Here is a 16,249-nt window from a genome sequence, read left to right as displayed (position 1 = left end):
AAATATTGAGCATTAAAAGATATGTATATTGAATATTACAGCAGCATATTATAGTGTATATTTGACTTGTTAGAATGCTTACCTAGATTTTGGCGTCTAAACTACTTTCCATTTAAAGTTTACAGAAATTACGTAGTAAGGAATATTTAATGAATTTAATAGTAACATATTATAGTGTTTTGTTGACTTGTTAGAACGCTTACATAAATAAAAGTGTCTAAACTACTTTGCATTTAAAATTTGAAAGAAAAAAAAACATATTTCACAGTAAAAAATATTTGCTATATAATACAGCAATATACTATAGTTTATATTTGACTTGTTAGAATGCTTACATTAGCTTTAGTGTCTTTACTTTGCATTAAAAATTTGAAAAAAATGATGTTCATCATGACTTGGGTTTTCTAGAAAGTGCTTGTTAGTAAATTGGAAGAAAAGTTAAATTAGATTGTTTTTCATCGAAACTAAGTTATAAATTTTAAATACTACCCGTCATATGCACAAATTGATTACTGTACTTCCGAATAAGCCTATTAAGTGAGAGAGTTTTATTAAGACCAGTGCTACAATTCTTATATGCTTTTTTAAATCTTTCTCAAAATTCAGATGCTCAAAATACTTAAAAGTAACATTATATTTTAATAATTTTTAAAGCGATTTCATGCATGAGAAAATTAATGTTGATGATATATTTATTCATTTCATTCCTTATTATAATGTTATAATCTGGTTTTGAAACATTTTAGGGGTGTGCAATTTATTGCACATGAAAAGCGTATTTTAAACTCTTTAAGCATATTTTACATATTTTTCCATACTTAATAAACCTAAATGTTTACCATTAATACTAAAAATTCACAAAAATGTATTCCTTTTTGGTGAACCGTTAACCGGGAAGTGCTTCAAACGAACATTCCAGAATATTGACGAAATTATCATATCTTATTTTGCCGTAGAATACGTATTTCCAGAAATCCATGAGGTTTGAAGAAGCGAAATGTATACTAAAGCATCACATTTAATGTTACAAATCGATTATACAATAGGATAAGAAATACAACATAATTTAAAAAGGGTAGGGAGTTAAATCATTGCCAGATATGAACCTGGAAGATATACTTAATAAGCAGGATCACTATTCCCTGTACCATCCAGTTATTCAGTGTAAATAGTTTTTAGCTCAATCGGAAAAAATAATGTTTCAGCGCTCTAAGAATTCAGTGCTATAGCGCACGAGTTAAGAAGCACTTTCAGTGATCATTCTGCAAGGAAAAAAAACCCTTATATCATGTAAAAATTGTCTAACATAACGGAAAGGACATGAAAAACAGTGCAAGAGTTGCTTAATCTTAAGTGAGAGTGTTTTTTTCTATAATTATCAGAATTATGGTTGGATTTCATTGGTATCTGTCATACTAATAAACCTTCCACCCCCCTTGTTCAATTACAGCATTTAGGCATTTACTTTCGTAATCGTACTTTTAAACCCATGATCCTATTTCTATAATCTATGAAGGTATGGTTTATTACGAATTTACATGCTATGAAAATATATACTTTTTAAAATATATAAAAATTACGAACTTTACACTGAAATATGGTTGCTAATCTTGGAGTGCACCAATTGGCAATTATAAAAACAAGAAGCTTCCCTTGAGATTCACGTATTTTGCACAAAATTAGCAGCTTTCGACGAATTATTTAGTTTTTTTCTGTTTTATAACTTTTTATTATTATTTTTATTACGTTCTGTATAATTTAGTTTTAATTTATAAAAACGTATCGGGTAACATATTTGAACTAATTACCAACTTATAATTGTGTAGTTTTACATATTTTTTACTTCAGTATGTTTAAAGAACAGCAAAGAATTAACATTAACTTTTTAAAAAATGCGTCATTATTTGGTGTTTGCTATGTTATTACTTTTAGCTCTGCTTATTGAATAAGTTTTTCACTTTTAATATTTTAAGAGAAATATTTTAAAAGAACACTGAATTTCAGTTTATTTTAAAATAAAAGTAAAATTAAAAAATTCAGCATTCTTGTTTCAGTTTTCCAAATTGTCGACGTTTTACCTTTGCAAAGCTGATTATTTTACAGAAATTATTTTATTATTTTATAGAAATATTTTATTTATCTTCCTTTTTTATTAGTATATAACTGGCATTTACATTTAATGTATTTTAGTTCGTCTAATCTTCGTCGTAAACTGTAACACGCTAATTATTCTTCATTTACCTTTTCCAACTTTAAAGATTCCATGATTAATTTTTAAAATTTGTGTTTCATATTTTTACTTGGGTGGCATTTTAATTCTTAACCAGGCTTATTGTTCTTTTTTTAACTGCTTTATTTATATTTTCATTTGTGGCGCTGCTAAGAAATAAGATTTGCAATTCTTATCTTCGTATTTTTATTTCATGATTTTATTTTAGTTGCATTTCTAATCTTAGCTATATAATTTTTTTTTCCATTCAATTTATTTACATAATTATTTACTTCCATTTAATCACACTTAATTGATATTTAAGAATTAAAGCTTTTTTGTTTTGTTTTAAAAATTTTCTGTTTCATTATTTTATGTTGGCGACATTTTTACTGTTAGCCGCGCTGATTATTTTTTCCTCTTCAGAAGAAGGAGTTACAAAATTGGACGTTCAACAGACAACAGTCAAGACAGATATGCAGAGCGATGAAAATTCTGGTGAGGAAGGGGAAGCCAACAGCACCAACCTGGAGGGGGATCAGAAAGTGATAGGTTTCTTCACAGAATGGGTTTCCGCTTACAACTTCATAAAAGGTAAACAAAACAAATGCATGGGGTATAGCAATCCAATCTCATTGGCGTAAAAACTTACTCCGTTAAATACTTTAATGAATTAGGAGCCTGATACAAGGAACAAAATTAGAAGTAGAAAATAAGAATCAAGTATATTATACTTGATGCTATAAAACTTCATTTCCTTTTAAAAATTTTATTTATAATTAGGTTTCTTTAGAGAAAAGGTTTCCGCTTACAACTTCATAAAAGGTAAACAAAACAAATGCATGGGGTATAGTAATCCAATCTCATTGGCGTAATAACTTAGTCGGTTGAATACTTTAATGAATTAGGAGTCTGATACAAGGAACAAAATTCGAAGTAGAAAATGAGAAACGAGTATATTATACTTGATGCTATAAAACTTCATTTCCTTAAAAAATAATATTTATAATTAGGTTTCTTCACAGAATGGGTTTCCGCTTACAACTTCATAAAAGGTAAACAAAATAAATGCATGGGGTATAGCAATCCAATCTCATTGGCGTAAAAACTTACTCCGTTAAATACTTTAATGAATTAGGAGCCTGATACAAGGAACAAAATTAGAAGTAGAAAATAAGAATCAAGTATATTATACTTGATGCTATAAAACTTCATTTCCTTTTAAACATTTTATTTATAATTAGGTTTCTTTAGAGAAAAGGTTTCCGCTTACAACTTCATAAAAGGTAAACAAAAAAATGCATGGGGTATAGTAATCCAATCTCATTGGCGTAATAACTTACTCGGTTGAATACTTTAATGAATTAGGAGTCTGATACAAGGAACAAAATTAGAAGTAGAAAATGAGAAACGAGTACAATGTACTTGATGCTATAAAACTTAATTTCCTTAAAAAAATAATATTTATAATTAGGTTTCTTCACAGAATGGGTTTCCGCTTACAACTTCATAAAAGGTAAACAAAACAAATGCATGGGGTATAGCAATCCAATCTCATTGGCGTAAGAACTTACTCGGTTAAATACTTAAATGAATTAGGAGCCTGATACAAGGAACAAAATTAGAAGTAGAAAATGAGAAACGAGTACAATGTACTTGATGCTATAAAACTTCATTTCCTTAAAAAAATAATATTTATAATTAGGTTTCTTCACAGAATGGATTTCCGCTTACAACTTCATAAAAGGTAAACAAAATAAATGCATGGGGTATAGCAATCCAATCTCATTGGCGTAATAACTTACTCCGTTAAATACTTTAATGAATTAGGAGTCTGATACCAAAAATAAAATTAGAAGTAGATAATGAGAATCGAGTATATTATACTTGATGCTATAAAACTTAATTTCCTTTAAGAAAATATTATTTATAATTACGAATATTGATACTAATTTCTACTTAAATGTAATTGCCCAGAAAAGATCCAAACTATTATTTTGAAGAAAATATAAAAGCATTTATTTTAACTCGTATGGTTTAGTACAGTTTAAAATATTTTTCATCGATTCAAGCAGAAGACTCATAATTAAATGTTACTCACGATAATTTGATATGATTTATGTTATAAATATGATTTGAATATGTAAAAATCTACATGTTTAGAGCCTGAAAATAGACACCCATTTTCAATACTTCATTCGATGTGACTGCGCAAAAAATTATTTAAACAGAAAACGATAAAATGATCACAAAAATGGAAATAAAACTGGAAAAACCACGGTAGACGAGAGTGAAACAGAATATGAATAATAAGTGAAGGTGAAAAAATGCAAATCCTGGAAAAATCACAGCAACCCAGAGAGGCAAATCAGGATAAAATGCAGTTACACGTGCTAGGAGGGTTCGTTTAATCATAAATATTCATATGATAAAGCGAGGTTCAAGGGCATCAGAATGAGCTTCTGTGACAAGGGTTGAAAGAATTTTGAATTTATCGATATTGAATTTAAGCTCAAGATTGCATCACGGCTTGCGTTTACTGTTTCAAATGACATTTTTTCTTCTTATTTACGTCTGGCGAGTCCTGAGAATTAGCACCTATTTTTGAGAGCTGGAAATATGTCGGCTTTTTTTACTATATTCATAATTTTTTAAAACAAGTGAAGTTCTATAACACCAAGTATGTTTTCTAATTTATTTTCTTGGAATTATTCTCTTAAAAGAGGATATCATTTCCATTAATTGATATGGGAATTAATACAACGCTCTAAACACAAGCATTTTACTAAAATGATCATTTCCATATTTTTTATAAATTATAAAAATCAAATTATGTTAAAATAGATTTAAAAAAAAACTCATCGATGGTGCACTCCAAGCCGGAAGAGAATCGATAAATTTCTAGATTATATATACATATATATATATATATATATATATATATATATATATATATATATATATATATATATATATATATATATATATATATATATATATATATATATATATATATATATATATATATATATATATATATATATATATATATATATATATATATATATATATATATATATATATATATATATATATATATATGGGTCATTCTCACAAAATTTTCATGTCCCCAGTATATTTTATGTTTGTTTTACAGCTTACGAAAAAAAAATTTCAGGGAAAGTGTCCTTCAGAATGCAAGCTAACAAAAGAATAAAAATAAAATTATCAATTTCAATTTTATTTTAGGTAATTAAAATATACCAATATGTCATTCCCTCACTTGTCCCCACTGCTGATTTAAAAAAAGAAAAAAAATTGTTACTGAAATAAAAAATTTTTTTTTACAAATTCATGTTTTTTATTTCAGAATACTAAAATATAGAATTCCAAAAATCAATTTTAAATTTAATTTCTGATAAAAATATTAACACAGCACTATTTTAAACTTTGTCCCCAGTGTTTCGCGTCATTCCCTCACAACAATGTTCTTATCACCTGCAATCTTCTTAGAATAAAAATATTTTAATAAAAACTTCAGAAGTTAACAACTGGCATCATAGAACAAAATTGCAGTATGTTTCCATCTTCAACTTAAAGAAACCTTGCTGTGGAATAAATTTGAATGAATCAAACCAGGTAAAATTTTTTACATTTGTCATTCCCTCATGTCATTTTTTAGAGTAAAATAAAATACAACTTCATCGAGAAAGTGGATAATTATATGTTGCTTTCTTGTATGAATATAATTGTATGTGATTGACTTCAGAAATTAATTAGGCCTAACTGTTATTTTTAAATTTTATTGAATTCGTCATTCCCTCACTAGTGTATAAAGTGAGGGAATGACGCTGAAGTGAGGGAATGATTCAAGATGAGTATATTATTAAATTTTTTTTTATTCAATCATGCCAGCCAATTTTATTTCCCAAACCTGTAAAAACTATTAAATATATAAGAGTAAATTATAATAAATATTAGATATACTTAGTATGTTATCATTTTCAAACTTTAGGTAGATGTAACTTAGATAAAAACATGTATTAAAATAAAATATCATTCCCTCACTATTAGTGTCATTCCCTCACTTTTGAAAATACTTAATTTACTTATTAATTAATTTGAAAAATAAATTAAAAAATTAATAAATTAATTTATTAAATTAGTTAATTAATTTATTAAATTAATTAATTAATTATTAATTATTATTAATTAATTAATTATAAATTAATTATTTAAAAAATTAATTAATTTAAATATTAAGTATATTTTATAGGATATATACTTTCTTTATAATGCCATTACATATTTCTATTAATATAAAAAGTTTCAGAGCTTTTTATTCACTTTACTTTTTCGGGATTTTATGAACTGAAAAATGACAGTTTTCGTGAGAATGACCCATATATATATATATATATATATATATATATATATATATATATATATATATATATATATATATATATATATATATATATATATATATATATATATGATAACAGTTTGAGTTCCACTACACGGAGAAGAGAATTCTGTAAAAATTAATACACCGTATGTTAATTAAATTTCTTGTAAAGAAACCTTAATTTTAGTTAGAAAATTCGAAATATATGGTATATAAACATTTCATTTGGTAAGCATTCCGTTCATATGGTAATGATTTGGCAGAAATTTCTGTTTTCAAAATTATAGTAATTATTACCTCATATTTAGTAAAAAATACAAAATGAGAAATTAAATTTAACCAAATAAGGGCTATTAAGCCATGCTGTTAGATATGATAAAACTAACAAATTTCATAGCATACTATAGAATTTATATTTTAAAGTTAATTGTATCAAAATCCTTACCAAAGAACTGCGGTAAAAATTACTAAGCTCTTGGGTGCTTTCATTGAGCCAGAAATAAGGAACATTTTTCTAGATTCTGATAGTTTTAATTACATTTTTTTCTCAACGTACTTCTGTTAAAGTTAGATTTGAATACAAAGTTCAGAGAATGTTCAGAGCATTTATATCCAATTATAAAAACTTTTTCATGTTTTCTGTAGCATCAACTATGCTGGCAAAACATATGAATTTAACTACAAATTTATTTTGGAATGTTGAACAGTAAAAATTAAAAAAATGGTGTTCTATATTTTTTTCCGTGAAAGCGTTCGTAAAGTTTACATCTGAATCCAATTTGCAAAACAATAGTAATAATATGAGTTGCATGTTTCATTAAATGAGATATTTGATTTTCATACAGTTCTGATCAAAATATAGATCAGATGTAAATATTCCAATACCATCATTTGAACTCCACGATGTTTGCGTGGTTTCCATTTACTTAGCAGTTTAGTTTTACTTAATACATGAAAGAAAATGTATTGAAACTTGAGTCAAATGTTGAACAAGTCTTAGTAATGGTGTTGAACAGCTAAGGGACATTTGATACATGATAATTTGCTTGATTCTGGTGATAAAAACTATATATATAACTGTCAAAAATGCACTAAAACATAAATTAATAAATAAATTTAATTGAATTTTTTGATTGATTAATTAACCTGAAATTAATATTTGATTGATTTAATCTAAAATTAATCATTGATCGATCGATCTAAAATTAATTTATATAATCTAATTTATATTAATTATACTTATGTTACTTAAAATATATGTTACAATTTCCTTTTTTGCAGAACAATAGTCACATGTATATTTCATGCAGGCTTTAACATATTATTTATACTTAAATTAATTTTTTTTAAATATTTGAACTCAACCCATATGATTGTTCCATCTTGGATAAAATATATTAATTAATAAGACTTTGCTGGAAAAAAACATGTACGTTTTACAAGTATTGTTATTTTTAACGCACTATACCATAGTTATGAGTGTTAAAGAATTTTCTAACATACGTTTTGATTCTAATATTTCAATTTTAAATGTTGGACAAGTCTTAGTAATGGTGTTGAACAGCTAAAGGACATTTGATACATAATAATTTGCTTGATTCTGGTGATAAAAACTATATATTACTGTCAAAAACGCACTAAAACGTAAATTAATGAATAGATTTAATTGAATTATTTGATTGATTAATTAATCTGTAATTAATCTTTGATTGATTTAATCTAAAATTAATATTTGATTGATCAATCTAAAATTAGTTTATATGATCTAATTTATATTAATATTACTTATGTTACTTAAAATATATGTGAAAATTTTGTTTTTTAAGTACAATAGTCACATGTATATTTCATGCAGGCTTTAACACATTATTTATAGTTAAATTAGTTTTTTTGAATAATTATACTCAAAACATACTTGTATGATTGTTCCATCTTGGATAAAATACATTAAATAATAAGACTTTGCTGGAAAAAAGTATGTATGTATTACAAGTATTGTTATTTTTAACTCATTATACCATAGTTATGATAGCTAAAGGATTTTTAAACACAGTTTTTGATTTTAATATTTTAGTTTTAAATCTGAAGTTTTTTTTCAATTTTTTGTGTTTTTTAGAATATAGAAGTTTTATTATTTACTAAATAAATGTTGAAAGTACACGAAAGTACTAAATGTGCGGGTATGTAAAATTAAACAAAAATACTTCCTTTTTTCCTAAAATTCTTTTACCAGTTAATTTAAAGTATGTTCATATCTTACAACAAGACATCTAATTTCCATATTTTTAATTTTTTATGAATTATTCTTATTTAAGGAGTAGATTTAAAAATGAAAAATCACCTTCTTAAAAACGTAAAAAGCGGTCTTTGAAGTAGCATTTGGAAAAAGTTCTTCGCGTTTTTTTTTAAATAATAAATGAAAACTACCTTCATGTTTTGGGAAAAAAACAAGTGCGTTAAAGTTTAGAAAACAAGTTAGAAATTTATGAAAAACTTCTTTTGCAAAAATTAGAAGCAAATGCTATAAGTATACATAATTTCATCTCTAAGAGAAAGTTTTCTTTTACACTTTTGAAAGATGAACAAGATCCATTAATTTTCCTTCGCTGCTTGTAAGTAGAAAAATAGAACAGTTCTGTTTCTAAAGAATGAAGAAAGAATTCTTGTTAGGAAATAAATTGCAAAATTAAAAATGTAAACTTTTTTGAGAAAAAATATTTTTTTTAAACATCTAAAATAAACTCTTTTTCATTAAACGTCTGTTTAAAATGATTTTTTTTTTGAGGGTGAATGTGTTTTATCTACGCTACGAAAAACATTTTGGCAAAAAGTGATACTTGCACGATATTAACATTTATGGTTATAGAAATTTTAATTCTGGTTATTGAAGCAAAGTATACAGTCTTTTTAATCATTAATTTGGTAATTTTATCGTTTTCTATGCTAACGGTTTACCGGAAATTCCTTACCTTGCGGAATTTCCATAATTATAGGTCTTATTACCTTTCATTTTGTAACAAATACGAAACTGTGAAGTAAATATTACCCCAAAAATTGTGTTCATGCCATGCTCAAAAGTATCACGTAAGTCTATGGAATGTCTAAATTATAGAAATTTTAATCTTGGTTATTAAACCAAAGTAGTCTTTTAAGCCATTCATCTGGTAATTTAATCTTTCACTATATGAGCGGTTTACTGAAAATTCTTTACGGAATTTTCATAACTATAGTTCTTGTTACCTTTCATTTTGTAACAAATGCAAAACTGTAAAATAAAACTAGCCAAAAAATTTGTTTTTATGTCATTCTCTAAAGTATCACGATAAAAAAAAATAATAATCTTCAGAACGGTTACTCATTTTACCATTTATTGGGCAGTTTTAACCAGTTGATGTCTACATCTCTTACACAATAGAATGGTAATAATTCGCTTACACTCCTTTTGTTTATTTAAAATAGCGGTTTATTTAAATGGTTGATAGAAGTTAGATTACTATTTATTAGAGATTATGAATTATTTCTTATTCTAGTATGTTTTCGTTGCTATAACAAGAGGTAAAGGACTGCGCTCGAAGTGTTTTTAAGATACTTAACGCAGTTATACCAAACTATGCTGGCTGCCTTATTCATCATTTAGGAAGGTTGTTGTTGCAGTTCATTAACGTCATACTAGAGCTAGCTGCGCAATGGACTATTGGCGACATTCCTGAGGATAATCCGAAGACATGCCATCACAATTTTGATCCTCTGCAGAGGGGATAGCACCCCCGCTTTGGTAGCCCGACGACCTGCACTCGAAGTCGAGCACTTTACGGTAGAACAGTTTAACGAGGACCAATACCGCACACCCTCGGTCCCTACGCAAACTGACATTTAGGAAGGAAGTTACATTTTTCAATTTATTTATAGGCATATGTAGGTTCTTTGTGAATACAAAGAACAGCTTAAAATCTCTTTTCAGTTTGAAAAACAAATAGCACAATTTAGAGAAAGATAATAAAGATGTACATTTAGTGATATTAAAACTGACTAAATCTACGCCTTATAACGGTTAGGGGAACAGCAATACTTCACGTCAGGGTGAAATTGAAACAATCATACATTATTTCCACCTCAATTTCTGTGTTGTCTTTCCATAGAATGTTCTGGAAAGTAGAGGAAGCGGGTTTAATATCACCGTGTTGTTTTTTCTCTGTTTTGTGCTATCTCTTTTTGAATTTGGCGAAAAACAAGCTATTATTTATATTAAGCGCACAAACATATGTATCTGAACCAAATTCATTTATTTACTGTAACACCTCTATGGTCATGCTTTTATTCAAACCGATACCCCCATTTTAAGCAACGTTTGGCAGAAAGACAGTACTGCTGTAAAAAAATAATTAAAATAGGTACTACTATTGCAAGTATTTATTTATTGTTACACACACAAATGCAGGATTATTGTTCATTACAAAACACCGTTGATGAGACTTAGTCAAGTTGAAAAACAGATTTCTCAAATTTGAGAGAGAAATTGCAAAGATGCATTTAGTGTAGCTAGAAGGTACCGTGTTCAAATCCCACCGGATCTCAGGATATGTATTTTTTTTAATGTCATTCCAATCTTGTTCTCTCTGTATTTCGATTTGATAAGAATATATTATCCGAAATTTACATACAAACATGCGTATGTGTGCAAAATAATAATAAAAATAAATATTTATAAATATAAGCAAATAAATATAAGATGCATCTAGGGTTGAAGTGAGATTTAAACCAGAAACTTCTACGCTTCCAATGTAGGATGTTGGGACAGCCTTGATGCGTAACAGTTAAGCTACTGATTTAGTTCAGACTTGTCCATGCTCCAGGCATTTATGCATTTAAGAATGCTCATTTTTGCAGTTTCCAAAGATGGTAAATGTAAGCTTACTTAAGGAATAAAACTATAAACCAGCGAGAAACAAAGTTAACAAGTGTTAAATAAATAAAATTAAAGTTAACAAATTTAAAAGCATAATCTCAACTCAAACTATGCCAATACTGTTAAATATGACGGCTTTTGGTTAAAATTCCCCAACTTTTCCCACTTTACAAGTGGTAATAAAAACCATACTTTATCGTTAATTTTACCAAACATTCAATAAAACGTATTATATATATTACTGTATATGTTTTATAATACTTAGAGTTGGAGTTTTGATAATAATTTATAATGGCATTATTTTATTTATAATGATGTAATATTAAAGAAGCAAAATTAACCACAATAAAAGTTGTAATGTTAATAGCATCAATAGTTACTAAACTCATTTTATTTATCTCACCTGTCTACATGGATAGATTCCGAGTAATTGTTTTTTTTTGTTAGTCAATATCTATAATTAGGACTGAAATTATACTATAGTTTAGGATAAAATGCTAGTTAAACGGTTGTATGTATAAACATAACTTATAATTTAAGAGAACATGGTTTGTTATTAAACCATATCTCTGCATAATTTTCCTCAAAATTAATAAGATGTTAAATTAAACCAAGTTATTTCAGTAAAGTTTGGTGATCAAGTAAACGAATTTAAAATGCATTATTTGTGTTATAATGTGACTACATTGATTTGTATTAAGTTTACAGCAACTGTGCTCTTTGTTGAAGTTTAATACTTTTCAATGTTTATTATAATGCACACACATATATATTAACTCACTTATTAACATAAAATCTTAGATGTTACTGGAATACACTATAAAAAATTTCCTAATCAAAATTACGCAAAGTACTGTCAGTCAGGGTGTCTGTACTTTTTACTGTAAAATCCATTTTAACGGAACAAGTTAAGAAGAATCAGATATACCAATTTTTACAGTAATAATTTACGAAAAATCACTGAATTACATTAATGAAATAAATATTACTGTAAAAATTACGGGGTGACATTTTACAAAAAATGGATTTTAAGGATGATGCACTGGATGTGAACGTACTTTATACCGTAATTTGATCCTCAATTTTTTTACAGTGATCGATGAATATATAGCGCTTTTATACAGTACATCGATGAATATACAGCGCTTTTCATGACTTAATATAATTAGAAGATAATGAAGTTTGGGTTTCACGTAATGAAAATGTTTTAAAAATGCTCCTAATCTGAAATATCACACATTAATAACTTATTAGTTATTATTGGACCAGGTTAGTCTTGCTGTCAGGGTGTTGGACTCTCGTTCGAATCCAGTTTGCCGAAAGCTCCCCTTGTTGCAAATAGTGACTGGTACAAGTTTAATCTTTCGGGTCACAAAGTCCTTACCGTTCACTTAACAAATTATACCTCAGGTGGTACCGATTTTTTAATATTGCAGCGTATGAATTGGATAAATATAGAATTTTTTTCTTACTTAATATAATTTAAAAATTAAAGTTATAAATTATTTCAAATATTATAATAATAATACTATTATATAAGAAGAAAATTAATACAATAATAATGCTATTAAAGTAATTTTAATTTAATTAATACGGCAGACGTGTCACATGGTGGCAAGTGACACACATTTTGATCCAGATGAAGAACTCCAATTCCAGTGACCACCATGCGCAGATTCAAAAACTAACACAGTTTTGGGGTATTTTTTTACATTTACAGGGCACAAGGATGAATAGAGTTCTCTTCACTGTGGAAGTCCATGTCGTAAGAAAAATTGGATTTTCTTTCAATGCATGAGTTGCATTAAGAAGAAAAAATCCAAACTAAATTAAAAATTATGAAAAAAAATTACGATTTACAAATTTCTCTGATGTTGTGAGCAATTTCTGCCATCAATGAATTCTATGCAATCGATTGTAATGAACCACTCTGTTTCAGTTTTAAAACAAATTTATAATTATACAGCAATTATAGTCATGTTGGGGGCGGAGTTATCGACTATGATGCCAGCCTTCATCTACCAATAGGTACCTCGAGATTGAAACAAGTTAGCATGTCTTATATACCAGTGAATTGATGTTTAATTTTCGTAGTGGTAGTTACGCCACAGTCACATAATATAATTCGGTGGCTTGAAATCAAAGTAGTGTCTTACCGATTATTTCTTTTTAATAAATATAATAAATGACACACTACACTTGAGACATGGAAATAGTAAGATTTAATTTAACTGGAGCACTAATCAGAAACAAGTTTGCATTTTATGCTGTTATTTAATGTTACATGGAAATAAGTTGTTCAAATTTTAACAAATTGATTATGTTTTCTATTTTCTTTGCAGAAAATAAAGAAAAATTCATTTTGTATCTGACGCTAAGTCTCAGTCTTGCACTTCTTGTGGTCTTTGTGATTCTTACAACAAAGTTCTACATGCGTCGTTCCAGACGGTTGCGCGAAGCAAGAGGTGCAGCAAACAAGCCGCCAATACCTGACACACCACCTGGCAGTGGTGGGATCAGTCCTTTTGGTGAAGATTGCACGGACCTTGACCACTTCGACAATCCAGCTAGAGACTCTGGTGTTGAAGTTGTTAGATTTGCAACAAGATCTTCACTTAGAAGAGCTCAACCCATTGAGGATGATGACTGTAGTTTTCCAAGAGCGCCAGTCAGAGCTCAGAACAACTATTACTACAGTTAACCTCAGGAGCAACCTACATCTTTTGTTTACATATGTGGTTCAAATTCAAATCGAGACTGTCTTCTTACAACGTCGATACAGAAGAAGCCTTCATTTAATAGTGAAATTTTAAAATTCTGAGTTGGTAATATATTTTTGTAATAATCGACTGAATAAGCCTTTTTGTTACAACCTGTTCGAAGTGGTGAATCTAGTCATTGTTTATTTTGGACTACTGAATAAGCTCGAGGTTCTTGGTTACGCATGGAACTCGAAGTTTGGAATACTTGCTAAAGTACTTGACAACAAGCTTACGATTTCTCGCAAACAGCAGTTTTATGTGATTTAAAAAAACTGTTGAGGGTTGTTGTTGTAGCTATAGAGTAAGCACTTGTTAAAGTATTTTAAAAAGTTCTCTAAACTTTATCCATTGATGATAACAAGAATAGGCTTAGAAGAACATCTAACTTAGTCTTTAAATAAAAATAAAAAATAATTATGTAAACAGCAGTTTTTGTGAGCAGTTTAAAGGTATTTTTTATTTTTTAAAAGTGAAGTATAAGTATTGGCATAATGAAAAGTGGACACATGTTAGGGCGTTTGAAATACAGTATTAAAGGCAGCGCCATAAGGGCTATAAATTTAGTTAGAATAAAGCACTACACGCTGATTAACCAGTTCACGTTAGGGCATTTAATGTGAATGTTAAGTCAAGCTAAGAAGGAAGTGATTAGAACAAAGCGACATGACTATTGTACTTCTTGGTAGAAGGTGTTTGCCCTTTGCTCATGTCAGACATGTTACTCATGTCACAAATGCAATATAACTTCACATTTACGCTAAACAAAAACTGGATAATCAGTAGTTCTTTGGAATCCGTGATATATTCCTATTACCTTAATTATGAAAGGTGACGTTGCTTTTACTAATGTATTTCTGGTACTGACGGGAGAGCCCATTTGATGATATTAGTTAATCATGCGAGCATCCCATTGCAAAGTCGCTTTTACCGAATATATTTTTCTTTGTATTGATCTTTGTTTTGTAATAATTTTATTTCATATGTATATTTTTAATTTTTGAAACGGGTACTTTTGAACAAGAGCCGCTGCATCTAAATAACCTGGAAAAGGTGTTGATTTTACCACTAAGCAAGTTTTGGATTTTAATATTTATCGTGTGAGTCAATTATTAAATTAATTGCGTGAATTTAAATACATAGGAAATTTCAATGTCAGGATTAGGTATAACGTTGCTGTTTAGCTACAATTGTTTGAATTTCACAGTGCAGAAATGTTAAATAAGAAAAACTGAAAAAAAAGTTACCAATTATAGGATTTTTCAAAATTTGGAGAACTTTAATTTTAAGTTTGTGAATGAATTAGGTAACTCGGAGCTATGTTAAAATATTTGTGGTTTTGAAGCTACAATCATCAATATATATATAACGATTGTAGCTTCCTAAGTTATATATATATATATATATATATATATATATATATATATATATATATATATATATATATATATATATATATATATATATATATATATATATATATATATATATATGAACCAAAAGCAAAAAAGAAAATACAAAAATATATAACTTTTTTTTTAAATTTAAAAATAAATTTATGTTTCTAAATAAAAGCTTTTAAGTCTGAAAAATTCATACAGTTAAATACACTTTTTTACGCGGGGAAAAATTAATTGACATGTTAAAAAATACCAATTTTAAATTCTATTAAAAATATATTTGAAACTTAACATTTTTAAAACAATTAAGAACTTTTAAAAAGGAATAAAATATAACTAAATTATACAAATAATGTAAATCTCATTTTGCTCTTGTAATTTGCGTTGAATTTAGTTTTTTTTAATTTAAAGGGGAGTAAGGAAAGGCAGTTAATAAAATGAAAAGATTATTTACATAAACAAGAGTGATTAATTTAGTCCATTTTTAATGTATAAAATAACAACTAAAATAATTAATAAAAAGTAATCTTTACTTTCATTTATCAATTTCAAAAAGAAAAACTTAAA

The 16,249-nt window shown here is 27.4% G+C and overlaps 1 protein-coding gene across 2 annotated transcripts in view; it reads left to right on the top strand.

Moving 5' to 3' along the window:
* Positions 1-15,661, top strand: part of LOC107455518 (protein eva-1) — a 267,486-nt gene extending 251,825 nt beyond the window's left edge. For both annotated transcript variants that reach the window (XM_043050992.3, XM_043050993.3), the window contains exons 7-8: positions 2,636-2,803; positions 13,866-15,661. In XM_043050992.3, coding sequence (XP_042906926.1) covers positions 2,636-2,803; positions 13,866-14,224 — 527 coding nt within the window. In that variant the 3' untranslated portion in view covers positions 14,225-15,661. The remainder of the gene's footprint in view (positions 1-2,635; positions 2,804-13,865) is intronic.
* The last annotated feature ends 588 nt before the right edge of the window (positions 15,662-16,249 follow it).

Source organism: Parasteatoda tepidariorum, chromosome 5 (assembly GCF_982258835.1).
Source record: "Parasteatoda tepidariorum strain Cologne lab strain chromosome 5, Ptep-v5.0, whole genome shotgun sequence".
In the NCBI taxonomy this organism is placed as follows: Eukaryota; Metazoa; Arthropoda; class Arachnida; order Araneae; family Theridiidae; genus Parasteatoda; species Parasteatoda tepidariorum.
Note: the sequence above shows the minus strand (reverse complement) of the source record. Positions and strands in the feature narration are given on the sequence as shown.